The sequence below is a fragment of the Neovison vison genome, chromosome 9 (assembly GCF_020171115.1).
Source record: "Neovison vison isolate M4711 chromosome 9, ASM_NN_V1, whole genome shotgun sequence".
NCBI lineage: Eukaryota > Metazoa > Chordata > Mammalia > Carnivora > Mustelidae > Neogale > Neogale vison.
The window spans coordinates 17512137-17538693 of NC_058099.1; the positions used below are offsets into that span (position 1 = coordinate 17512137).

Below are 26557 nucleotides of genomic sequence, written 5' to 3' on the forward strand. Positions count from 1 at the left end.
GAAAAGCGTGTACCTTCTCGAGCCGAGGGTGTGGCAGGGACAGGATGGAAGCCCAGGCCATCGGCCCTGGAGCTGGGGCTCTTTCCTCTGCCCCATGCACACATGGGTGCACAGAGAGGTGTGCAAGTGACTGCCTGACGACTCTGGCCTTGTCCCTTACCCCAGCCCGGTGCAGAGGCAGCCTCTCAGCACGCAGGACCTGGCTGTTGACCTGCCTTCCCATTCCTGGTCTTTCCTTACTCCTCCTCCTGTGGGGGAGTTCCTCAGGGGGTGCCGGCAGGAACGGCATGGCTGCCGCGGTGGGGCGCTACGGGGCACCTCCCTGTGCGGGGGTGGGGGGGTGGGGTGGGGAAGGAGCCATGGCTAGGATTCCAGAGACCTGGCCATGTGACCCGGGGTCTTTCAGTGCCTCTCTTGGGGCCTCAGATGCTGTTATCTGCAGAAAGGGCCTTTGCTCAGTCTCCATCCCGGGGCCTTTTGAGCATCAGAGGGGTGCCCGAGATTAAGGATGCCTGGTAGAAAGGAACTCTTGAAGGGAGGACGGGGACTGTGGCCCCCAATCTCCCTATCTGCCACATCCAGGCTTCTCGGGATACACGAAAGCCTCCTGATTTGAAGGCAAGCAGAACTTCAAACAGAGAAGCAAGAAAGAGGAAAGACGAAGGAAGAACTAGCTCTTGGTGGCTCCTTGAACCACCCTAGGCAGATACAGTCCCGAGAGCCACCTGCATGATAGAGTGCTCACCGAGATCGTGGCTCTGATCTTTGGTATCAAACAGCTGGACGCTGATGGTCTCTTGCTTCTGGTCCCCATAATAGGTGCCATCCGTCACCAGGTGGACGATGACAGCTGCGGCAACCATTGGCTGAGAAAAGTATGCCTGAAATGCAGAAGGCACAGGAGGGTCACTTATGCACTCAGGCCACAGGGCGGGGGTTGCAAGAAGCATCTTCCATGCAGGGCCTGGGCCGCTTGGCACGGGTCCATAATGGGAACAAGGAGGCCGTGAGGAACACAGGCTCTGAAGTCAGAAACTGCTCCAACATGGCTCTGCACCTGCTGAGCTGTGTGATGGGGAAAGGCAGCTCTGCCTCTCTGGGCCTAAGTTCCCTCACTCCGAAGTGATATATTAAGTAAAAGAACTGGATCACAGGGTGGCTGTGAGTCTCCAGTAAGATAATGGGAACAAAGGGTCTGGCATACCCTAAGACCACATAAAAAGGCATTATTATTATTTGTCCCTTCTCTATCCTAGCCTCTGTGCAAAGCATCAAGGAGACAAAGCTAAGGAAGACGTGGCCCTTGCCTTTCTGCAGACCGTGGAGTTCAAAGTGGGTCAGTGATATGTAGATCAAAAGTCAGTACAATCCCTAATCCTTAGTCAGGAAGATGGACCCAATGACAGCGATACAATACCACGTGACAAGCGTCATCGACAGACGACCGGACATGTACAGGACTAGAAGGGAGAGAACAGTCACTTCTCTGTGGGGATCAGTTAAGACTTCAAGGAGGAGAAGACAATCTTAAAAGGCCTTGAATGATGAACAGAAGGTTCCAGGCAGACAAAAGATATCCAAAGTCTTTGCCAAAACAAGAAGGATGAGGGGCATTCCATGCGCATCAAAGGGATTCTATTTCAGGGAGCCTCCTACTGCTAAGTGTTTTGTTCTCTGTCCTTACAATTAACACCCTCGGTGGGGAGACAAACCGTCTTGTGAAAGGGTCACAGGAGCTGGTGCTTCCTGGGGCCCACTCCTGGAGATCCTGAGGCTTTGGCTTACCCGGAGCCAGAAAGTGGTCTGAGCCATCTGGGAGTATGGGTAGCTGAAGGTACAAGGGTACCAGGCATGCTGGGAAATGCCTTCACTGAGATCTATCACCTTGGTTCGACACACCTGGGGAGAGAGAAAGAAAAAAAAAATGATTTAGAGGATCTCCACAGCTAAACTAAATTCAATCAGATGCACCTTCCCTACCTACCTATTTAGTTCTGAGCACCACAGGAGAACACAGGGGTGCACAGACGGGAGGCTGCCCTAGGAGCCCACATTCTGCTGTAGCACAGGGAGCCCTCAACACCGTGAAGGGCAGAACAGACAACATGTTTTGGTGGCAGAGGTGACAGAGAAATGCTCGTGGGGACAGATGCTGGAGGAGGTGACCTCTGAGCTGGATCCTGAAGAACAGAGCGGACACAGGGGAAGGGCAGTACAGGTGCAGGGAGCAGGAGCAAAGGCTCAGGGGAACAGAGAAGTCTAGAATGTGCTAAGCTGCCTGGTACTATTAGAGCTTGGGGAAGGTGGCAGAAAAGGCAGGATAAGGGGTGGGATCTCACCGAGTGTTGAACTGCAAGCAGACCATTTTAGCACAGATCTGTACATTCTGCTCAGAGCTGTATTAAGGACAGAGAAAAGACTCAGAGAGAATGACCATATCCTCCAGAGACAGAATGTGTGTGTGTGCGTGTGTGTGTGACATGCACGCGCACTGAGTCTATGCGTGCCTACTGTGTATCCAAATGTTATTCCGTCCTTTTCATTCAATTATTCGAGTCCTATTGTTGGGAGACAGCGTTTTGCGGAGCACTGTGGGATGAGATGGATGCCGAGGAGCTTGCAGGGAACACTGAGCATAGATACCCATGGAGGCACGACACCAGCACGTACTACTGTAAATTGTACAGCAGAGAACAGAAAAGTTCTACAATGGAAAAGGTCAGAAGCAACTGGCTTGTTCTTGAGATTGGTCAGACCTTCCGCAGAAGGCCATTCGGTGTTCGTGTTTTTCCTCTGACGTTGAATGTGGCCTCTCGTAACCCTCCCCTGTGGATCTGGGTCTCCCTATACCTGGGCAGGCCTCCCTATACTCATCGGAGAAAGGCTGACCTAGCAAACTCAAAGGCTCTTGAAAGCTATTAAAAAAAAAACCAAAACCCGAAAGATAATCTAATATCAATCCCAATAAACACATGTACATGTAAAACAAATTTAAAAAGGGGGAAAAATATATATATACAAGAATCAAGGCTACCTATTCCAGCCATATTTGTAGTAGCAAAAAATTGGGAATAGCTTACACATTCATCTGCTGGGAAGGGATGCATCAGGTAAGAAATATTCACATGACCGATTTTCTATACAGCAAAAGACTCTTACGAGGCCTGAATTAGATTCATACATAGGGGTGACACTAGAAATATTCAATGTCAGGTCCAGTGTGGGACCCGGCCACTGAAAACAGAAGCCCTACTCCTGAGTTCAAGACCTCGATGGAGAGATCATAAAAACTTAAGACCAAGTAAAAACAAGACAGAGAAAGGAACCAGGTATAAATGGACAGGTACAATATGATGTCATTTATAAAAATCACACAAAGCAAGACCATATATCGCCCAGAAATTCCTACAGAGGAGTGCAGAGTGCAGATGAAACACAAAGTAGAAAAGTCGTATATCAATTTCATCAAACTCAAGACAAAATACGTGATGCCTATGTTGTAATCTACAACTGCCATCTCAGTGCCTTTTTTTTTTTTTAATGAGCTTTTTTTTTGTACTGGGGTGATTTTATATTTACAGGAAAGTTGCAAAGGTAACATGGAGTCCTGTACGTATGCTTCACCTGTGTCCCTTACTGTTAATATCTTCATCAATTCATTCTCGAAACCCCAGAGGAAGATTATTTGCTTAGTCAACTTTGGAGAATCACAGATCAGTCACCCCAAAAGTTCTGCGGTGGCATGCTGGCCTCGTTGAAGGAGAGCCTGGTTTACCTCTGACATCTGAATGTCAGATTAGGTCATAGGTTTTGAGGGATTCACAGGGGTCCTTGGAGGTGTCCGTTGTGGGTCAGGCTGTGAGATCTGCTTCCTTCTCTCTCTACTGCTTTACCTGTACCACCTCCACTCACCTGTCTTAGATACCCAGCTGCCATGTAATGTTTCCCTTAAGAAAAGAGCTTTACTGCATGAAGAACACTGAAAAGTACTGAAAGCCTGTTTATTGCCAAAATTCCTCATCCCTTCCCCGAGAAACCAATGGGTTCTGGGCACACGGTATGAGTTTCCTGAATATCACAGGTAACCTCTTAAAGCACAAGAAGGGGCAGAGATTCAACCATCTCATTGGCCAGAAGCAGGTGAAGGCTTCTGCTATTCAAATCTCTAGACGCCTAATACCAAGGAGACTATGGGCAAAGCAGCCACTTTATTAGGCTGGAAGATGTCTTCCAGTTTATTTATTTTTCTACAAAACAACTGGGACGGAGCTCAGGCAGATCTGCCAGTAGATCGTGTTACATCTGACAACAGTGTGAGACTTTGCATAAACTCTCCATGGCATTTGAAACCCAGGCCAGCAACTGGACCTGTATCGTTCTGGAATTCTTTCCCCTGTATTCTGAGCTGCTTGTCCCCAGCAGAGTGGGGTGGAGTGCATCTCTGGAGTGCTGGGGGCTGGGGAGGAGAGGGGGAAGGCAAGGGCTTATCTCTGCATCTAAAACATTCACGGTCAGAGAAGTCTAAGACGTGAACAAAGCCCTCTTATTGCTTAAATACAATTTTCTCTTATCTCATCGGCTCTATCAGCACTAGACAGGGTTTTAGAGGTACACACTGCTGTTATTTTATTCTCCTGTTTTCCTATTTAGATTGTGCTTGTTCCAAGCTGGCTGCGATCCTGACCAGGGACAGTCAGAGCAGATCAGAGAGGAACAAACAAAACCAGCTGAACCTTTGCCCAAAGCCCCAGTTGATCTTAAAACCATCTATGTTCCTTGGGGGAGGCTGGGGGTGGGGAGGGCGGGTTGCAGGGGAGAGCTGAAGGAAACACTCACAAGCCTCTTGCTTTTATAGACCTTGCAGATTCTGCTCATTAAGCAGCCACTGACTGGGGGTATGGGGTGTGGTTCGCCGGACTCCGCATCCCTGAGAGAAAGAGCTTTGCCCTTGGCCGCAAGATTGGTCACTAGGGATACAAGTGTGATCCCAAGGTGACTGATTCGACGGGCATGCTCTGTTTTCATCCACTCACTTCTTTGCACCTTCCAAGAAAAGCAAGTGTGATCGCATGAAGGATTACAGAGCAATTTAGATTTCCCTGAACATTGGTGGGGGAACAAGCAGGAAACTCACATCCCACACTCCTTGGGGCCTCAAGCTCCCACAGCAGCCCCAGGAAGCAAGCTCCGTCTCACGCATCATCTCCATTCCTCCCGTCTTTCCAGTGTCGTTGGCTCCAGTGAGCTCCGTGTCTCTCCCAACCTCCCCCTTTTCCCAGTCAGCGCCTCTCAGACCCCATGTGAGTCATTCTTCTCTCCCCCCGATGATGCATTAGGCACAGGTCCTTCTGATGATGCCGACAAGCCCTTGCTGGACGCAGCAACCGTTTATCTTCCCTGCCATTCTGTGACCTGTCCCTTTGACTCATTCCACCTTGTACAACACATCTGGGGGCTCTAAAAACACGGGCAGCTTCTAGGCTTCAGCTTCCCCTAGACAGATGAAGACGGGGTTCCCCAGCTAGCACCTGCGTTGCGCACGCGCATGCCCAGTGCAGCTTTACTGACAACAGCCGAGATGTGGAAACAAACTCATGGTCCGTCGAGAGGCCAGGGCGTGAGCAAAACGGGGATCTATCGACCCAGTGGGATATCACTCAGCCTTCAAAACGAAAACCCTGTCATATGTGACGGTAAGGATGGACCCTGAGGACATCAAGCCAAGGGGAAATAAGGCAGCCACAAAAGGACAAATATTGTATTACTCCACTTCCATGGGGAATCTAAAGTAGTTCAAATTCGCAGAATCAGTGAGTAGAATAGTGGTTGCCAAGGGCCGGGGGAGGGCGGGAAAGGTAGCTACTGATCAGCAGACATCAAGTTTCCAGTAAGCCAGAAGATGACGTTCCTGAAGTCCGCTGTAGCTGTAGTCAACACCAGCTTATTGTACACCCAGACGTGTGTTAAGGTAGGTCTCAGGGCACCTGGGTGGCTCAGTGAGTTAAGTCTGAGTCTCGATTTTGGGTCAGGTTGTCATCTCTGGTTCCTGAGATCAAGACCCACATCAGGGTTCCTGCTCTGCAGGGAGTCTGCTTGGGATTCTCTTTTCCTCTCCCTCTCCCCACTCCTGTTCTCTCTCTCTGCGAAATAAATGAAATCTTTAAAAAAAAAGGTAGATCTTTCAGCAACTTCTTTTGTCACAGTAAAGCATGATACAGTAGTATTTTGAATGAGTAGAATCCTGATATTCATTGAACGAATGTGTACATTAGTAAAAGAAGTGATCCCGTTCAGGTGCGGGGAGAGAAAGTCACATAATGATGCTAGGCAAAGAGCAGATGTAGCTGGGCTGGCGAGCATCCTCCCTTAGGTATTCTCAGGGCTGGAGGAAGGATTACCCAGTATCTTCTTGATTACTTCAGAACCAGAGAACTCACTCCCCTTTATAGGCAATTCATTGGACTCTAGACAGCTCTTCCCAACAGCTAGGAGAAGATGTCTGGCTCTAATTCCTCCTACTTTTTCCTCTAAGCAACAATGTCTATAAGCTTTCTGATTTAGAGTTCCAGATTTAGAGGGATTGAAGAGTAATTTACTGAAACCATTACTTTTGCTGGGCTCAAGGAAGAGTGGGCTGTCTTGTATAACATAACACAGCAAGTAGGTAGCAAAACTGTTATTTAAATGCAGACTTTTCTGGCTCCGAGAACTGATGCTTTTTCCTTACCTGTGCTCGGCACCCACTCGATCCTACTTTTTTCATAAAAAGATTATTTATTTTAGTAAGCTCTATACCCAGTGTGGGTCTCAAACTCATGGGCCTGAGCTCAAGAGTTCCATGCTCTTCTGACTGAGCCAGCCGGGAGCCCCTCAATCTTACTTTTTTTGTGTGTAGGACCACCTCCAGTGAGATGTCTCCCTCTTCCCCAAGCATGCATGGCAGAAAGAGCAGACAGGAATTGGGGTGCCCATGTTCCTCCTTTCTCCCGGAGAAGCCCAGTTCTAGGTCTTGGACGGAAGCTGAGCAGCCACTGTCCTCCAGTCCCATCTTAACACCTGCAGGACCTGGGTGGGGGCGGTGGTTAGAGAATGTGTTCCTCCTTGGTCTTTAACATGAATGCCTTAGACATCCCGTCATGTTCAGGGATGTGCTTACACTAAACACTCCCACAGGAAACAGGGGAGCTGGGTCAGTTCTGGCTATGTCACTTACTAGCTGGACCTCTCCCCCACCCTCGGTTTCCCCATCTGTGAAATGCTGCGGTCGTATGGAATGGCCCTCAAGTAGCCTGAGGACGCCCACAGCCAGCGCATCCACCACGGGTCTCAAGGTCACAATATCATTTATCCCACAGTCAACCTCTGAGAGCTTGGAATCATTGTCCCATTTTTCTGATGAGGAAACAAGGCACAGAGGCTTTAAATAACTCCTTTAAGGTCATCTACCCTGCCGTGTAGGACAGCCACCAGCCAGACTCTGATCCCTCCGCTGCCATGTCCAGTGCGTTCTGTCACAGTGGACCAGGGCTGGTGCTGGTCTCGCTCAAAACCTCCCCTTTGGCTGACGGAGAAGAAGGCACCAGCTACCACTGTCTTTGCCTCCTCTTGCTCTCCCTGCTCTAAGGTCCTCAGACTTTACCTGCCAAAGCACAGAACTAAGCCCATGGCCTCGCTACTTATTATCCCCTCCATGCCGCCCACGGACCATGGGATGGGAAGTCGCCCGGACACAGCTTGCGAAGGCCTTTGGGAGCCAGTTTCCACCCTGTCACTACTTTCACGACCAGCCACCACCCCGCCTCACCCCTCCCCACACAGCTGGTGGGCACCCGCACATGTGCACAGCGGGGCTCCCTTCTCCCCAGGGGACACTTTCTCTTGCAGGTCCTGGACTCCACCACCACGATGTCTGTGCCCGGACTTCCCCCCTGCCCCCCCCTCCAAGGCACTGAATGCGACACACCCTTAGAAGCCGGTCTCAAATATCACCCCTCCTCTGAGCGACTCTGCTCACTCCCCAGGCGGAATTAACTGCTCTCTGTTGTGTCCACACAGTCTTTATGTACCTCAGTTACAGCGCCCGTCAGGTTGGACAATGGTTGTTTAGAATCCAGTCTTTCCCTTGGAATTCTGAAGACTTCCGAGGTGAGAAGCGTGCGTTATTCACGCTCCCCTCAATCCTAGCTCCTGTCACCCAGCAGCGGAACACAGTAGGTGCCCCAAGACCAGGAGTCACAGCCGGAGCGGTGACATCTAGAGGGTCCCTGTCCTAGGCTGGGTGCTTCGTTGAGGTCTCTGTGTGCACTAAATCATGCGGGCCTCAGGACAGCTCTGTCAGGGAGGTACTAGGATTATACCCATTTTATAGATAAGGACTTGAGGCTCCCGTACTTTGCCTCCACAGCTCATTAGTGGAACCAGGATTCAATTCTCAGGCTCAAACTCAGCCCACACTCTTAATGGTTGATGAAGGCCGCCTTGGAAAGGGCCGTCTGCCTGTCTCTCAGGGCTGTCAGGGAGGATGGAGGTGGGATTTCGCCTGAACAGAAGCTGCTTCAGCAGCCCAGAGCAGGCCCCCTCAGGGCTGCCCCAGGGCGGGTGATGCGGTGGAAAGAGTCCTGGGTTGCCAGGCAAGAGTCTTGCCTGCTAGAACCGACCCCCCTGCCGACTTCCTCTGACACTCCTCCTTCCCGTGTGCAGAAGGACAGAGGAAGATGAAGCCTTGAAAGGCTCTTCAGTTCTGACCATCTGCCAGCGTTTCACTCCCAGCCTCTTCCTGGTGAACGAGGCAGGAGAGAGTGTCGACTCCATCAGGAAGTGGGATTGTTCTGTAAGCCCCCAAGTCCACTCTTGGACCCCAGGCCTCTGGTCTCTGGAAGGCTAATTTCACAGCCACCTTTCCACAAACACCAGAGGGGTAACATAAACATTTACTGTAGCCATTCCAGCAATGTGTTTTCTGTTTTCTTTTCTTTTCACGCATGTGACAAAGAGCAGCTCTTCCCCTCAAAGCCTTGAGCTCGGATATTTGCGCTGGGGGCATCCTCAGTGATCTGCTTCTGGCCATCATATCTGATAGATGAGGAACTGGGCCCACTGGGGATGGGAGAGACAGGCCGTAAACCCCTGTGGGGTGGGCCAGGATGTCTGGCGGTGACTGGGGTCACATGGGCTGCCAGACACAGTGGCCTCGGTGGCCCCAGGACTCGGGGGCTCCCATCCACTCCACGCACCACCTGCCACCCCATCCAGCACCCGCCTCCAAACACCTCCTTTGCCGAAGACTGCTTTCAATTAGAGGAGTTAACGATGTCTTGCTTTCAAAGGGTTTTTTAAATCCAGTTTATCTTCCACCCACACACGTCGTACACAAAGGCGGGGAGACAGAGGGAGAGCAGGAGGGGCGGGAGTTCTGGTATTTTCCCACACAGGGGAGATGCCATGAGGTTTCTATTGAATTTCGCTTTCACAGATCTCCCTGCCCTCTTGTCAGTCACAGGAGGGAGGGAGCACTCTTCAAGTCTCTGGCCCGTCCTCTCCAATTTCCTCTTTCAACCCAAAGGGACCTGGGAATGGGTCTCACAGAAAAAAAAAAAGAGGAAAAGGAATGGGGAGGGGGAGCGTGGGGGAGCACGCTGATACTAATGATACCCATAAACGTGCAGGGCTCGCACGCGCCTGCGCACACACACATGCACACACACACACACACACACACACACACCCCAGGGAGAGTTTCCAAGCTTGCAGATCCAATGCCAAAGTATTTCCCCAAGAGCTGCAAGGTTGTAAGAGGGACAGGCAGGACTCCTTGATACGAAGACGCTGGGAGGGCAAGCCAGCTGGGACACCACGGGTCCAGCCTCGGAAACCACAACGCAAGTGGGCCAGGTGCAATAAAGTCCCCCCTGTGAAGCTGGCGTGGCTCTCCCTTCCAGAACAGGGTACTCCCTCCTCAGTGCTCCGCTAGGGAAGGGAAAGGGCACCCACTCTCACAGACAGCCCACAGTACTGGCGCTGACCAGGTATCATCTCACCGTAACTAGGAGGAATAAGCAGTTTTTGTCCCCATTTTAGAGATAAGAAGTCTAAGGTTTAGAAGGCACTGGGACTTCCTCACAGCTTAAGAGTCAAAGCCAAGTGGTCCTTCTTACCCCGTGGGTGGAGACTCTCCAGTAGCTTCTCGTCACCCCTCTTGTGGTTTCTTGTCTGTCCATCTGTCTCCATGCTTAAGCATCGAGGGCAGTGCTCGCATCCGATTTCTCTCTCCCCGTCACCAGTGTCTAGTGCAGGTCGCTAGCTGTGGCTCAGCAATGCTGCCACATTGAACTAAGGGTGGCTTATTCAAGGCCAGACTTGTGGTTCAGGGCTGACATATTTGATCCAAAAGACCAGGGTGTGGACATGAGAATGCCACGTGGTAGAGAGAAGGCCCCAGGAGACCTTGGATTCATTTGTGAGCACTGAAAGTTTGGACCCTTCCATCAGCAGGCTCCCATGCACTTGGTGGACAACAAAATAAATGATGGGAGTAGTCACTGGTATTCGCAGTGGTTCTTCCCATTACTCTCATGCCCACCAGCATCTGTCCAAGTCCATTATTTAGCTTAGGTCTTACAACCACCCTCTGAGGAAAATGTTAATTACCTCTACTTCCTCGATGAGAAACAGGCTGGTCCCTCATGGGGAGGACGTGGGTCTTCAAGACCACTGGACCAGTTGAGGCACACATCAGTGCTGCCAACCCCCAAGCCCTTTCTCAGGACAGACACCATTAATTAAGCGGTGCACACTGTTCCTCTGAGTGTAGACCTCAGAATCCATCTTAATAAAACACTGTGGCAAGCCGCTCACTATCGGTCAGGAATGGCCCAGGAGAGGAACCTATTTGCAATCCTTGAACTTGGCTGTTAGCTCACTGAGGGCAAGCATGGGGACTTGCTTCTGATCTCTTCAGTATCAAGAGTGATGAAAAGCCTAAAGGCAGCACTCAAGCCAAGACTAGTTGAATACAAGAATGAATTACCAACAATAACAATGTTACTGGTCTTCTACTACATACAGGCATCCCCTGCTTTTCCAAAGTTCAAGTTGCACCCCTTGGCATGAATGAGAGGCCTAAATTAGTACCCATTTTTGCTAACTGAAAGAAATCGAAAGATTTCCGCTTTAATGAAAGAAGGCAAAAAGCAAAAACAGCATTCAATGTTTGTTTGTGGTGAGTCCTGCAGAGGCAGCGTGTACCCCAAGCAGCAAGAGGCACCCCGCTCACGGCTTCCCCAGAACTACACTCAGCATCTCCGTATCAGGCCACCAGAGCTCCCTGATCCGTGCCTGTGAGCATCTGTGCCTGATCTCGACTTATTTAGTGCCTTCGTTAGGTACCAGAAAAGCCAAAGAGAGATTATTTTTTGGGTCTGGGAACACTCAAAAATTCTGTCCTATAAATTAACAGCATTTGCTCCTTTGCTTGATGCCATATGGCTTAAGAAAGATGTCGCGAGAGAACCCTGTCGGAGGTTCTTACATTCTAACACGTGTTTCACATGCCTGGTCTTAGTCGATGCATATACAGACACTGGAAACCCAGATGTGGAGATTCGCCCAGCTGTGGAGTCCTGGAGTACCCCCGCCCCGCCCCGGGGTTCTTCTCCTCACTCCTATGTCCATCTTCATCTTCTCCCTGTGCCTCTCATTCCTAACTGACCCCCTGAACATACAGCACTTTAAGGACAACTGAGGTTTGACAGACAGACAGACAGATACACACACACCACCAACCCCCACGCCGACCTCTTTTTTACACACTTAATAGCACTGAGAAAAGACAGAGATAGAAACAGAGAGACGCAGAAAGAGACGCTGAGAGGAAGAAAAGCCGAGCTTTCTCACAGTGACCATTAGAAACAATTATCACTTTTCCCAGGCCTCCAGAACAGCCTTCCCCTTTGATGCCTGCCTTCTAGAGATAGAGAGGAGGGGGAGAAATGGCCCGCCTTTCTTTCAATTTTGAGACTTAATTATTTGGCATGGACAATCAAGCAAAGACGCATTTCCTGTGTACAAGGGCAGGTGTGCAAAGCGGAGAGATGCCTCCTTCCTTGTACCCAGCTGCGGACCTCAGGGCCCCCACCCAGGAGACACTTCTAGATAAGATCACTTGGTATTTGATGCCCTCCAGCCACGGGGCTCTGTCTTGGGGTGACGAGCCCCTCAATGCCCCCGAGGTCCCTCACACATTAAGTATTCCACACTCTACCGGGGTCTAAGATCTTCAGGCCCACACCTCCCCACATGTCCAGAATCCTGAGGTTTGGGGTCCCAACCCTTGGCCCAATCCAGATGACCACGGAGAAGCAGCCAGGCTTTGGAGAGGAACAGAGTAAGGAGCTCGCTGAAGACGTCGGTGTCCTGAAGCACATTAACACTTTTGCAGCGAAGCTACATGTCTTGGAGGAGAAACGGTTCACGATCGATTCTATGGTTCTAGGGGACACCGACTGGATGCCCTAACCTTCTTCTAAAGGTGAAGTGTACTCAAGAGACCTGAGAAAGCATCTGGGAGAGGTGGCAGGGCCAAGCTGCAACCAGCAACCACATGCGTGCAGACCCAAGGATGCGTGCATCCTGGGAGGCTGGTATCCCCGCCCTCACTCAGTCGACAGATACGGAGCCTGCCAAAGCCACACCTGTCCAGGCCGGTGAGGTCCAGGCTGGACACCCGCCGGCCCCAGTTACTCCACCTCTATCTCCAGCGGGACAGGGGAGGATACTGAGGGCTCCGGAGCACAGACGGCGATCAGGAGGCGCTGAGGGCGATGGCCCAGCTGCGTTCACCTCTGTTAAACGCAGCCTGTGTCACCGGGGAGGGGAACGTCCCATTCACCCACTTCCAGGTGCGGCCAAGGGAGACCTCATCAGCACAGCAGCAGCGACAGTCACTCTGAATGCTGACACTGGTCACCGGTTCGTACAGAGTGAGGGGCCCGTTCGCGCCGTCCCACCCTGAGGGGTGGGCGGCATCTCCCCACCTCGCGCCCAGGGGAGTCAGGCGTTAGGCCGTGCCCCTCGCTGGAGCCCAGACAGCCGTTCTGAGGAGGCACTGGGCAGGGGCTCAAGCTTCTCCAGCCAGTAAATCCTCTAACAAGGGAGAGTGATTAGTGTCGGATGTGGCGGTAGGCTTTTGTGCTGCTGACAGCTCCTCCCTTGAAAGGCCTGGCTGGGCTCATTTCACAGGGGCCCTCCGTAGGCCTGGCCCCGGCTCCCTAATTATGCCATTCGCCAGTCACCCAGGCCCGCCTCTGAACTCCTGACCCAGCAGTGAAAGACTTGGGATCTCATTACTAATCTCTTAAGCCACCTAGTCTTCCAAAATACATCCATTTAACTTGGAGGCCAAGGCTTTGGGGGTGGGAGCCCGGGAGAGGGAAAGCCCAGCACCGGGACTTCTCATGACATGGCCCACGTCCCCCTTCCTGAGGCCCGCGGCCCAAGCCCCGGGGCAGCTGTCCTGACTGTCCTGTCCGGCTCTGCCCAGGGCAGGCCTCGCTGAGGGTCAGCGGCTGGGCTTTAGGGACCGGGAAGCCTTTGGAGGGGGAAGGGCATCAGGCCCACCTGTTTGTAATTTCAGGGGTGTGGGTAGGGGATGAGGCCTCTGTTTGTTTTAATTATTATTATTGTTGTTGAGAAGGGAGGGGGGAAAAATGAGCAGAAACTGCTAACATCTGGAGGCTGCTGTCCAGCTTACGTGATCTCCCGGCACAGAGGAGGAACACGGGATCCCCAACCAGATGGTCCGTGGGTGACTTCACGGCCCAGTAAGATGCTGACGGGGTTGGGAAAGGGTGTGCTGGGACCTTCTGGAAATTCTTAAGGGTGAGAGGCAGGGGTTTAAGGGCTCCCAGAAATCTCTTTCCTTTAGGGAGACTCGGGTTTTTTTCCAGCCAAACCTCGAATTTTTCTATTTCTCTCTCCATTCGTTCGTTCATTCATTCATTCACTTATTTCGTTTATATTTACATGTACGTTCCTTATTCACCTTGGTCTACAGGGTGGAAGTGGATCCCAGATTTAAAAGACCATAAAGGTAAAACTCCTTCTCACAAGTAGCCCCCTGTGGGGGAGCGGGGAGGTAAAAGGCTCTAGAAGCACCAGAGAACAGCGTGGTTGGATCTGTGTTTGAGGTATGTTCAGGCTGACAGAGGGGCACAGAGAAAAATTTTGCCAGGGCAATCTGCCTGAGGGCCAGGTCTGAACCGCCAACTCTTAACGTCACCTGGGCTCTGGGGAGCGGAGGCCGGAGAAGAGATGAGAGAAGGGAGAGAACGGGCCAGAGCTGAGCCATGACAAACCTGGCTTCCCAGATGATGTCAACAGCAGAGGCATGAAGGACAAAGTTCGAGATGCAGATCTCTTGCTGCAAGCACAGTTCTGATCACATGGCTTTTAAAAACACGCTGTTATCTTTCTGAGTTGCTAAACCTCTCTCTCTCTCTCTTTTTCAGCATTTGTACTGAAAGCCATCCATGCAATTTCATGAATTCTAGATCAGGATCTATAAAAGCAGGGTAGACTCCGGATCAGATCAAAGGGCACTGTGAACTTCAACCGAAGCATTCCTTCAACCCGAGATCAGAACACAGAGACGCTACCGGCGACAAGATGAAAATCTTGAGACACTGCTGACTCTAGACAGGAATCCAGAAACACCACGATTTCTATTTCAGAGCCCAGTCGTATCGCCAGTTCTGGAGAAGCACACTGAGCACTGAAACCCTTCCAGCGCTAGCCCAGAATACTGAGCTGCTGTGACTCTAGAGCGCGCCCAGGCAATGCTGTCTGCTCTAAATCAGGCATCTGGAAGCCACTTGCGGAGAATCAGACATTAAAGCCGAAGAACACAACTCCAGTTAGCGTCCCTCCAAAATGCCCTCTACTGGCTCTAGAGTGGAGAACACAGCCAGCTCTGGAGCTAACCCCTGGGACACGGAAGGCTCCACCATTCAGCTCCAAGTCGCACGGACCCAAGCTGTGGGTCTTGGGCATCCCATACACCTCTTCTTGCCCTGTTTCTGGGAGCCCTGAGACATTCACGGGTTAACCAGAAAAGCGCTGACCACATCCAAGCTAGCTGAACAGTGGTTATAATGGCCGTTTTAACCACACAGGCCAATTCACGAAAGGTCAGAGGAGTGATTTTTCACTTAAAAACATCTGTGGTTGAAAGAACCAGACTTTCTCGAGTTCATAAAACTAGGAGTTTCCAGGTTGTTCTTTTTTGTTTTTCCTCACGCTCCCCATTCCTTTCTCCTCTTCTCCCGCTTTCCCAACGAAGATCTGTGTGTTCCAAGTTGCGTCTACCACGATGTCCGAGTCACGTGCCCTGCAGGGAACCCTCCCACCTGGTGTCAAGATGGCCACGCCAAGCACACTGTCCTTGGGGTCTTGCTGCCGTGCTCAGGATTCCCTCATCCCTTCCTAGAACCCTGGGGAGCCAGGGCTGGAAACTGGGAAGGGATTGGCTCCCATGTCTTTGCTTTGGAAGAACAGGAAGTGCTCTTACCCAGGCAGCCTCGAACTTGATTTCTCCTAGAAAGAGGCCCCAAAGGATGTGGGGTATTGACTTATGCAAGGGACAAGAGGACAAGGATTGCTTAGCCTTTTAACAGTGGCCTGCTGAGCCTGAAGTGCAAATAAGGGCTTTCATTCTCAAGGACAAGGGCAGCATTGCTCTCTAGCCTGTCCCTCCAGATTTCAGAGACAGGGCTGGTGACTGTGACATGCAATCTGGGGCCTTTGCCCACCAAATGCCCCATGGGCATGGCTGACTTACATGTCCAGCACATCACGAGCAGATTCTGCTGAAGGACAGAGACCTTACAGAATGGTGCTTTCCCCCCGGGGGTGCCCTTGGCCGAGGCAACACACATCTGCAGGAAAGCAGGGTGTCGAAGCAGCAGCACGATCTGGGACCCACAGTGTGAACTCTTTGATCATCCCTCCACCTGCCACGTCCCTGAACCTTCCACTGAGCAGCGGAAGTCACACACATTTTAAAGTCAAAGGGATGTGGGCTGGGACCTCAGCTGCTGGCCCATGCTGACAGGATGACCTTGAATCCTTTGGGAAGGTCACACTCCTCCACTGCAAAATGAGATGCCGGTACCTCCTCTGGAGAGAGGTCAGGCTGGGGCCCAGGATGTGTTTTCAGGACCTCTTTTTCCCGACTCACACGATGGCATGCACCTTGTCTGCCATGGAGGGGACAAAGGAGGGGACTTAAGAAGGCCCTGCTTACTCTGGTCATCCACTGCATGTATCAGGGGGACTCTACCCTGCTCCACAAGGGAATCACTTACAGACACTGATTTGTACATTCAAGCCAATCAGACATCGCTCAGCAGACATTGTTTCCAATGGCCTCATTCAATGAAGTCAGAAGCACCCTCTGAGTTCTCCCCAGGCAGGAAACCCTATGGTCAGCACAGAAAATCCCTAAATGATAAAAGATAGAGCCCAAATCCTTAGCCACTCACAGGGCATTTGGTAAGAAAAGGTGTGGACGCGGGAAACGCAAAGTAGAAGGCAGCTTGTGCTGTAGGTCACTGAATGGTTCCAAAAGGGCTATGTGTTATCAGGAGGGTTAAGGCTGCACATGGGTGGGTGGTCAGAGGGGGCCATATGGCCAGGTGCCATTTGAGCTGGACCTTGAAGGACAGTTCAGCCTCCAAGAGGTGGACAGTTGCATGATGGTTCCTTTGGGCAGGAGAAACGGAAACCCCAAGACCCTCCCGGAGGCTGCCAGTCACTCGTTCTACCTGGGGTGCACCCGTCCAGCAGCGAGTGGTGCAGAGGGACTGACAAGGACCATGTATAGCCCTGCCTGCTCAGGCCTTTGGATGTTAAGGAAGTAGGAAGACACACAGAAAGCTTGGCAGGTGAGAGACCATAGGGATCCATGTTTATGGTGAACGATGGACCACAAGGGCCAAATTTCTCCATTGAAGATACAGGCACACTAAAAGAATTTAAGACACTTTCACAAAAAAGATTAACATGTCCTATGTCACTCTTGAAAAGAGAAATATTATCTTTAAACAACTGATTGGAAAGGTGGTGTGGACCCTGAAGGAACTGGATTGGCTCCTGTCCCTCCACGTGTGAACCTCTGCTTCGACTTCTGTGGAATGGGAATGTGGTTCCTACTACCCAGGTTGGCTAAAAGGAGGTAAATGCAATGACTGAACTGAACGGATTTAGGTGGCAATTACTGTAGGTCAAGCATTGCTCCAACTGTATTACCTGTGCTGTTTTCTGGAATTAAAATTACCGCTTACTGTCCCCACTGCACAGGTGAGAAGGCCAAGTAACCCCCCTGAGACCTTCCTGTAAGGAAGGGACAGACTCTGGGAAGGGACAGACTCTAGATCAGCTCTGTCCAACAGGTAGCCCACTACCCCCATAGGGCTACTTCAGTGGAAATTAAATAAAACGAACAGGTGCTCGGTTTTGCAAGGCACGTTTCAGCAGGCGGCTAGAGGTTAGGCTGTTGGACAGTGCATTTACAGAACACTTCTACTCACTGGAAGTTCCTCTGGACAGCTGCTCTAAAGCCTGGACTCCTAACAGTTCTGCCTTCTCTGGGACGTCAAGGCCCTGCCCCGAGCTCCCTGACACCTGCCAGTTTCTCTGCTTCCTCACACTGCACGGAACTGGTATTCTTTCCCCAGACTCCTTGCTCCCAGGCAGCACCACAGACCTGGAGGGACATCACCCAGGCAGCACTCACATTCCTGAAAGCTGTATCCTGCCAGCAGACCAGCTCTCTCCCCACACTGCTGTATCCCAGGCCCAGGCCGGAGAGAAATGCAGATACAAGCCAAGCGTGCCCGTTCATCAACAGCATAGATGGGTCCAGTGTGGGCAAGGGCCCCGGGGAGGGCAGGACCCCAGGAAATCTCTGCGGGCCTGGCCTGGCACAAAAGCATGCCTCTCGGCAGGGGCACCTCTCCCAAGCCCAAAGGAGCCCGTCCCTCCCTTGAAAGGACTGTGTGTAAGTGTACTTAGGACCTCTTGGGACTTGGATTTGGTGGAAACATCAGGGGAGTTTGAAGAGAACCAGGGCTGGGGAGAAGAGAGGGTGGAAGGGCCTTTTTGGGGTCTAGGTCTATAGATAACCCACCCAGGCGACTTTACGAAGTAAGCCTGGTGGGTTGGGGTGGGAGGCAGGGGGCTTGCAACACAAACACAAACAAAAACAAAACCCAGTGCGGAGCCAAACCTCAGCTCTCCTCGGAACCCCATCCTTTGGGCCTGGCTTGAGAAAGTTTACTTTCAGACATAGGGAAATGAGCATGTGGTTTTGGGGACAGAATTCAATACTGCCAAAGCAGCGGGCTCAGCAAGCCGGACTGCCTCTCGCTTCCTAAGTGCACTGCAACCCCGGAGAGTGAACGCTGTTTACATTTTTTATGTGTTTCTTGGGTACAGAACATGAAACTAAATTACACAGCAAAGGCCATGCTGGCTACACGCCGGTGCCCCCACTTAAAACAGAAACAATTAAAAAAAAAAAAAAAGGGAAGAGAAGAAAGAAAAGAAAATGAACAGCAGGGACGGAGAAGGTCCTCAGGGGTCCTGAGTGAATGCCAGGGATGGAAGGAAGGAGTCTGGTCCTGATTCTGAGTGGGGAAAGAAGACGTGGAGACCCAATGAGGCGCGAGCAGGGCAAGCTTGGAGGGAAGACAAAAGAATCTTCCTAGAGGGGCAGTGGGCTGGGTTGGCAGGGCCAGAGCTGCTCTCCCCGGAGAGCCGGTGGAAGCAACCCTAAACCACAGAGCCGTGCTTGTTCTTGGGCTCCGAGTCAGGAGGCCACTAGCAGGCAAGAAATGAAGACTCATTCCCCAAACCGGGCCCCCTATGTTCCACGTGGCACCGTCCCGGCTGGTGAGGACGTGGCTAGTGTGTGCCTGCAAGGGCTGGGCACAGACCCCTGCTCTGTGCAGGGCTCTCCGTGGCCAGCTGCCTTTGTCCGTGGGCCACAGCCCCCTGCTGACCTCTGTTCTGCCCGATTTCAGGGTCCCTGTCCTTTCTTCCACGTAGGCTGCTCAAGGGCGGGGCTGAAGTTCACAGGTTTGTCTCCACCTCCACCCACGGCTGAACACGATGCTTCGGACGTAGTAGGTGGGCAACACACCCCTCCCGATTTTCAGTCTGAAGAGCAGAATCGTTTCATAGCACACAGGGGCTTGAGAGATTTAGGGAAGTTGCTTAAGCAAAGTCAAATCTTTGTTAAGTGGAGTAAGACCCAGAGACTCAAAGTCTCTCTCTCCTTGTGCCCCAAAGAGTATGCTTAAAAAAAATAATAATAATAAAGACCAAACTCGGTTGTTCCTAACTGGATGCATCAACCACTGAAACTTCATTGGCAGAAAGAAGCATTTCATTAGGAAATCTTTCAGCTGATCTTGGAAGGAAACAGCACAGTTCGGGATCCACGGTCACTCTTGACAGGCACCTGTCGTGTCTGTATTATTACTCCTCGTTCATGGGGAGGAAGCTGGGGAGAAGCCAAGAGAACCGGCTTGCCCAAAAGAGGGGGCCGGTAAGCGGTGGGCCCCGGAGCTGGAAACCCCATGAAACTGACCCGAAATTTCACCTTGTTTTCCTTTAAGACTCTCCTCATCCAAAGTTTTTCAGGGTCAGTCATGATGCCTGGCATTTCTTAAGTTCGAATAAATACCAACAGAGAGAAGGAGTGAGGAGGGAGGGGAAGAGAGTCTGGTGGTGGACCCGTCTGCCGGGATCGTGAGTAATTCTGCCGCCTTCAAGTCCCTGCCAGGCCGAGGCTGCCATGACAAACTCGGGGCGGTCACAGCGACCAGCCCAGGGGCTCCGTTCTGATGCAGGCACTGTTTCTTGTTCTCCTGGAGGGGATTCTGGTGCCCCACATCAATGGGACAGGCTGTAACGGGCCGCGGGACTTTCTGTTCTGTCTCCTTAGATGACTTGCACATGTGCTCTTGAAAAATTATTCATAAACCACCGGGAGAAAGCACATCCCATGGGTATTGGGGAAACTGCTTGGCATCTTCTCTGAAATGTCAGTGTGTTCCCTTTGCCTGTCCCCCTCCTTCCACCGCGGGCCGAGGCCATCCCATTTCACCAGCGAGAAGAAGGGCATGCTTTGGTGAAGGTCCGTGCTAGGAAAGGAGAACTCTTGGAAGTGACCTCCCCGCTGGGGGTGAGTGCCAGAATTTCCCTCTGTGCTTTGCAAATCAGATCATCTGAGGAGCTCTGGAAACTGCTGGTCCTGGTTGGGGGCGCGGTGCCGGGAGGGCTGTTTCCGTGGAGGGCCCATAGGGTGGCATATGGAAAGGTAGAGGGAAGGGGGAGGAGGGCCATGGGTGAGGTGCTTTGGCTCCCCGAGCCTCAGTTTCTTCATTGCGAAAGGGAGGGGGAACCTCTCAGTTTGACCATGTGCTTTCAAGCCCCAGGACAGGGTCTCGCACATGGGAGGTGTCCGGCAGAGGTCTCTCCTCTTCCTCAAACGGACATCTGATTCTGTTAGCTCCGTGCTTCTCACCTCGGAAAAGCTCCCCCCTGCACTTAGGATAACATCTAAATTCCAAGCATCGGAAGGATGTCCCTGCACACCATTATAAGCACATTTCTCAGCTTTCCTTCTATTTCTTATTGGTTTGTTGGGTGTCTGTCTGTCTGTCTCCACCTCCTTCCCGTGTCAATCTCCTGACCCCCCACCCTCCCTATACTGCATCGTAAGTGCTCAGGCAGATCTGTTACTCTTGTGTTCAGAGAACCCAGTGGTTATCTGCTCCCTGCTCTGAACGTGAGGATAGCGAATGCACAGAGAAATGCCCCCTGCTTCCTGGCTTGGGCTTGGTGGCCACCGAGGAGAGCTCTTACTCTGTGATTCTCTTATTGAGCTGCTGGGTTTCCTGCATAGAGCGCAGGGCTTGCAACACGCCTGGGAACAACCCTGGAAACTGAGCAAAATTACCTCTTCCATTGACAGCTGTCCTGTTTGTGCCTTTCTTCTTGCTTGCACCTACAACCCAGAAATAACTAGGTATAGACCTAAGAAATCTTTTTTACACTTTAGGGTCAGCAACTTAAGACATGTCCTAGAGCCACCCCCCAAATTTTCGTAAACACATTTTAAATGACCTTCTGGAGAGAGCAATGCTTCACCTACGAGGATGAGTGTCTACATGCGGAGTCTACACCACATGGCGGAAACAGTGGGTGGTCTGCACAGCAGGCTAGAAATAGTGGCTAGCAATTCGGGTATTGGTGCAGCAAATTCCATATTCTGGGTGTTCCTTGAATGCACACTATGTATGAAAAGATGCAGACAGAAGACATCGGTTCTCCCGGCTGCTTCTCCAGGGTCGCTCGCGGCAGCAGGCAGGAGTGGCCCCGTCCTGCACCTGAGTGCATACGATGAACACAGGGGTCAGCACCCCGGTTCTGGCCCCTACGGGAGTGAGTCCCGAAGCTGCTCATCCGACCCTCTGAGGTTCGCTGTCGGAACCTGGAAAGTGAGACCAGTGATTCCTATGTCTGTAGCAGTTTCAGTAGGATTCAAGGAATTGGATGCAGAAGCTGGATGAACTTGATAAATGTTATTTTTATAATTTGTGCAAGGTCTTCAGAAAGTGGGCAAAGGACTTTTCCTTCCCCGCTTGCTGGCTCTCATCCCTGCTGGCTGAGTAAGCTGATAGCACTGTGGTTTCTTCCTCAGGGAAACTCTCTCTGATTCCCACTCCTGGGTCTTTGGCAGCTGTCTGTAGTCAGACACACCCCTCCAATGAAATGGTGAGCCCTCTGAGGGCAGCAAAAGGACCAGTGCCTCTCTGGAGTTTCTTAACATGCCTGGTATGGTCCTGAGGTTGCAGGAGACACGCGCTAACACAGCAATGTCTAACTCAAGGGAATGTTGACTGAGCTTCTGCAGAAAGGTGGGTCCCTGTGGCCTCTGGGGGAGGGGGAGGGGGAAGGGGAAAAGCCTTACAGGAGTGGGACAGAGAATGAACATTTGAACTACCCAGTAAGTGGAGGGGAGGGGGTGGAGGTGTTAGGTGTCTTCTCTACATTTATTCTTTCAATGTCCACCAGGTCGACGCTGTCATTCCCACTTTCCAAAAGAGGAAACTAAAGTTCCCAAGGAGTCATCTGCTCAAGGTTCCCAAGTCAGAGGACGGGTGAAGAGGGCAAAGCCACAGTCCCATGTTTTCCATGAACTCCCTCCCTCTTTACTTACTCAGGCTCCACAGTGTAAGAGTCAAATAGATTCCTGCTCGGGCCAATGAATAAGAGAATTAATACATAATTCAAGACAAATTATGATTTGTTATTTTAATGGAGGCCTAAAGCATTATGAACGTGCCTGGAAGCTGGTCACAGCAACTCAAGGTAAAGTGGCAAAGGACCGATGTGGCCAATGACCCGCTGATGAACAGAAAGTCAGAGAATCGATCTCAAAAGAAGGAGAGGTGTCTAGACTCTCACCGGCCTTCTAAGGCCAGGATCTCCCATTTGACCACCAGCTCAGCCTTCACCTTACTGTGGTGAAGCTTAGTAGATCACTCGGCACTCCGACCCCCTGTGAATGCTTCTCGTTCTTAGAAAGGTTTTCTTTATTTTGGCCTTGAAACTACTGCCCTGGAAATGCGTGGTCTAAGCTTTACCCTCAAAGGATTAACCAAATAAATTGGTTGGATGGCTGACGGTCTGTAATCCCTGGAGAGCCCTGTGCATTCCAGATAGTCAGTATTTCCATTTCCTCCTTGGGCCACTGCAGGAGGGGGGGGTGCCTGTCCAGATAGGAGAAAACGGCCTGGGGTAGAAATGCTGGGGGTGGGGGCAGGAGGAAGCAATATCTACACTTCGTTTTGGCAGCCTATGGTGTAAAGCACTAGAGAAATGCAAAACATGGACACAAAATTAGGACAAGATGAAATTTTTGCAAGCACTTAACCCAAACCATTTCTGAGGTTCCCTGAAGAGAGATAACTTGATTCCTCCGGTTCATTTCCATTTTTGTTCTGTCTCAGGGACTTCTTGAATTCCAGCTGGGCCGGGTAGGTGCATGGCCAAAATATCCAAAGAATGTCTCTTATGAGAGGGTGTTCAGCCCAGTTTGCACACTGGAAGTTCTGATGGCTCTGATAACGTCTGGATACACGACTCAGGGCTTGGGGTGGAGTAGCGTAGCCCTAACCAAATTTGGGGATCTTGGAGGAGAATGGACATGCGAGAGACTGGAAATTATTAGAAGCTAAGAGCTTTTACAGAATTGAAGCTCAAGTTTTTAGCAGTTCTGCAGACTCATGAAGCATGATGAGTGTGGCTCTGCCATTCCAGTGAGAATCTGCAGCTTGTTCTGATGGGGCCACTCCTCTTGATAGAATTCTCATACCTCACAAGCCCAGGGGCTGGTTCTTCCACTCTCTGGTTTCTCCCGAAGGCTGTGGCACAGAGGTAGACACCTATCCTACAAACACCTGCCTTTACCATGTTTATTTATAGCATCAGGGAGAGTGACAGAGAGTAGGACAAAAAAGGCTTGTAAAGAGGAACAAAGAACAATTGTGGTCCCTTCATCCCTCCCCCCCAAGCTAAAGGAGTGTCCTAGTGAATTCCCACCAGGGGACCTCAGAACAGTCTGCCTGGAAGGGAGTGGGAACAGCCTGAACTCAGAGATACGGGCAGTGCTCAGGCGTCTGCTAGAGGAGAATCCAAGTGCCTCAGGGCATTTGCAGTGACACCAATAATAGGGTCTACCCAGCTGTATTTCTCCATGCTTGTTTCCTAGTGCAGTTTCCCAGGTGTCCCCTGACTTCTGACTTACAGAGATGACTGCATATTCCCAATCTCACTGGCATCTTCTACAAGATCCTAATCTTAAGAGTCTTCCTTTCTGGGCTGTGTGGCTCTGGGGAAGGTGCTCTGCCTCTCAGTGTCTCCAAGAGAGGGGCTTGCTATGGAGCATGGAAGGATCCAATGTAATGGCCAGTACACCCCCGTGACCTTGCACCTCCTTCCACTCTCCCTGGGACCCAGGGCCCTACATCGGAATTTCACGTGTGTGTGCAAGCACATTCATGTATGTGTAAGAGAGAGAAAAAGAAAGGAGGAAGAGGAAAAGGAGATGGTTAATTGCATCGGGGGAAGGCGAGGGGCACGTGGTGCCTCTAAGAACCTTGCAGCTCCTTCTTTCAAGCCATCAACCTCTTCACTGGACGCCCTGACTGGGTGAAAATTAACCAGCAGCCTCCTCTAATCAGTGCCCAGGGTAATAATGAAGGCCACGGTCATATGTCCTCCTCTTCCATGCGGTCAGAAGGGAGCTGCCTTTACATTGCAGGGAGAACCTCACCCAGAATCACACAGGCTGTTTGTGCACCCGTGCACGGGCATGACTATGCATGGTGGGGTTGTGGGGGGGACAGGGCGTGAGTGACTTCTAGGCATTTGCTTTCAGTCGGGGGAATTCAGGAGACTTTTGTTCTGCCGCCCTCCAGGCTGCCTGAAGGGCCCTGCACCCAGCCAGCAACACACCCCCTCCCCTGACCCTGTATTCTCCAGCGAGCTGATCTCATTATGGCAAATTTAGTTACAGCTGAAGTCTCCTTGTAACAAAGATTATGTCCAAGCCCAGAGTAATGGAACCTAGTCGATTTCATTAAAATAAAATTGGTTACAATGAATAATTCAATAGGATGATTTTGTTTCCTCATCTCCTCTTTGTAGATCGAAGAGCTAGTATTTATAATGATTTTTTGAAATTGGATTTTTGTTTAGGAAGAGATAATCACCCATAATTCCTGACAGCCCCTCCTTACAGGACTGGAATAATTGCCCGGTGAAGTCTGCTTTCGAATGCTCAGGCTGGACAGTTCCTTCTCTCCTTTCTCTTACTTCAGCGGCCATAATAACACTTTGGGTGGTTTTAGAAACACAGCTGCTACCTCAGCTCTTGCTCATGTGAGATTCCCAGTGTGTTAATTCCCTTGTTTGAATGACGTTTTTTAAACATTTCTAGAACCGGCTGCTAGTGCTGAATTGGGAATTCCTGACGCTATTGCCGGCAGGCCCTGCTGTTCCTGAGCAGGACCTTCTGTGCCACAGAGAGGTGATGCTCTAGCATCTTCGCTTGGTGGTGCTCATTTGCGTGTGTGTGTGTGTGTGTGTGTGTGTGTACACGTGCACGTGCACACACACATGTGCATGCATGCATGCATCGACAGTCAATCAATAGTCAATTAAACACATGTTTCTGGAGCATCTAGTCTTGTCAGGCCCGCGCTTGAAGATGAGACAAAAATGAATGTAACCCAAAGCTGTTCTCCAAGAACAAGCAGCCTAGGGGGAGCGAGACATGGACACAGGTAATTCAGGTTAAAGATGACAGGTGCAACCAAAGAAGAATTCAGCAAGTACAGAGGTGGCACGGGGAGGATGAACCCTAGACACCCTCTTCTTCATTCGTTCCTTGATTCATTCATTCACCGGGCTGGCACTAAGCCAAACTCCCTTCCACCTGACTTAGGGCAGTCAGAAACGAATGCAAACACGTAAATAATCTAATGTGTGTAAACACAAGCAAACAGACAAATGAGAAAATGGCCAAAGAAACACTGTGACTTATAAACGAGGTGCACCTATCCTATACCTTGTCCAGGGGTTCTTCACTGGGCTCCAGAGGAAGGTCGCATCTCTCTTTCATCTAAAGAACCACCACCACTCCTCCTCGCCCATCCAGCCCAAGTCAGGGAAACAACACAAGAGAGGAATGGCTGGGAATCATGACTCATCTGCGAGGCCAAGAGCAGGTTAGCCTCTGAGATGGCCACCGGGCCAGGCAGTTGGAAGCACTGGGTCGTGTCTCTGGGAAATGGGAGTCTCGGAAGAAGGCAGGTGCTTGCTCACCAGGATAATTGGAAAGGGGGCTCTGGGGACACCACGGCCATCCCTAGAATCACACAAGCGCTGGTGGCCCCAATCTCTTGTTCCCTCAACTAAACCTGGCAGACCCCTGGGGCAAGAATCCTGGAACATAAATAGTGCATTAGGGCACTGAGGAGTGAGTCACAGCTTTTTAGAGTGGGGAGGTCCCTGGAGATCATCAAGCTCAACTACCCTCTAACTTAAAAATGGGGGAAAATGAGGGGGCGCCTGGGTGGTTCAGTGGGTTAAAGCCTCTGCTTTCGGCTCAGGTCATGATCCCCGGGTCCTGGGATTGAGTCCCCCATCAGGCTCTCTGCTCAGCAGGGAGCCTGCTTTCCTTCCTCTCTCTGCCTGCCTCTCTGCCTATTTGTGATCTCTGTCAAATAAATTAAAAAAAAAAATTAAAAATGAGGCCCAGAGAAGTGGGGAGATTAACCCAAGGCCACACAGCAAATTCATGATAGAGTTAATTAACAGGGAGTGCTCAAAGAGCACACAACTCAGCAGCCTCCTCCAAGGGAGGGGAAAAAAAAAAAAAGGCAGGACTCCCCCAAAAGAATTTGGTCTTACCCCATTGAATTCCAGT

General features: G+C 51.1%; 1 protein-coding gene across 1 annotated transcript in view; it reads right to left on the reverse strand.

Annotated features, from left to right (window-relative positions):
- Positions 1 to 26557, reverse strand: part of PAPPA (pappalysin 1) — a 235416-nt gene that overhangs the window by 66159 nt on the left and 142700 nt on the right. The window contains exons 11-12 of the mRNA XM_044265042.1: positions 1786 to 1899; positions 746 to 881 (exon numbers count right to left, since the gene is read on the reverse strand). Coding sequence (XP_044120977.1) covers positions 746 to 881; positions 1786 to 1899 — 250 coding nt within the window. The remainder of the gene's footprint in view (positions 1 to 745; positions 882 to 1785; positions 1900 to 26557) is intronic.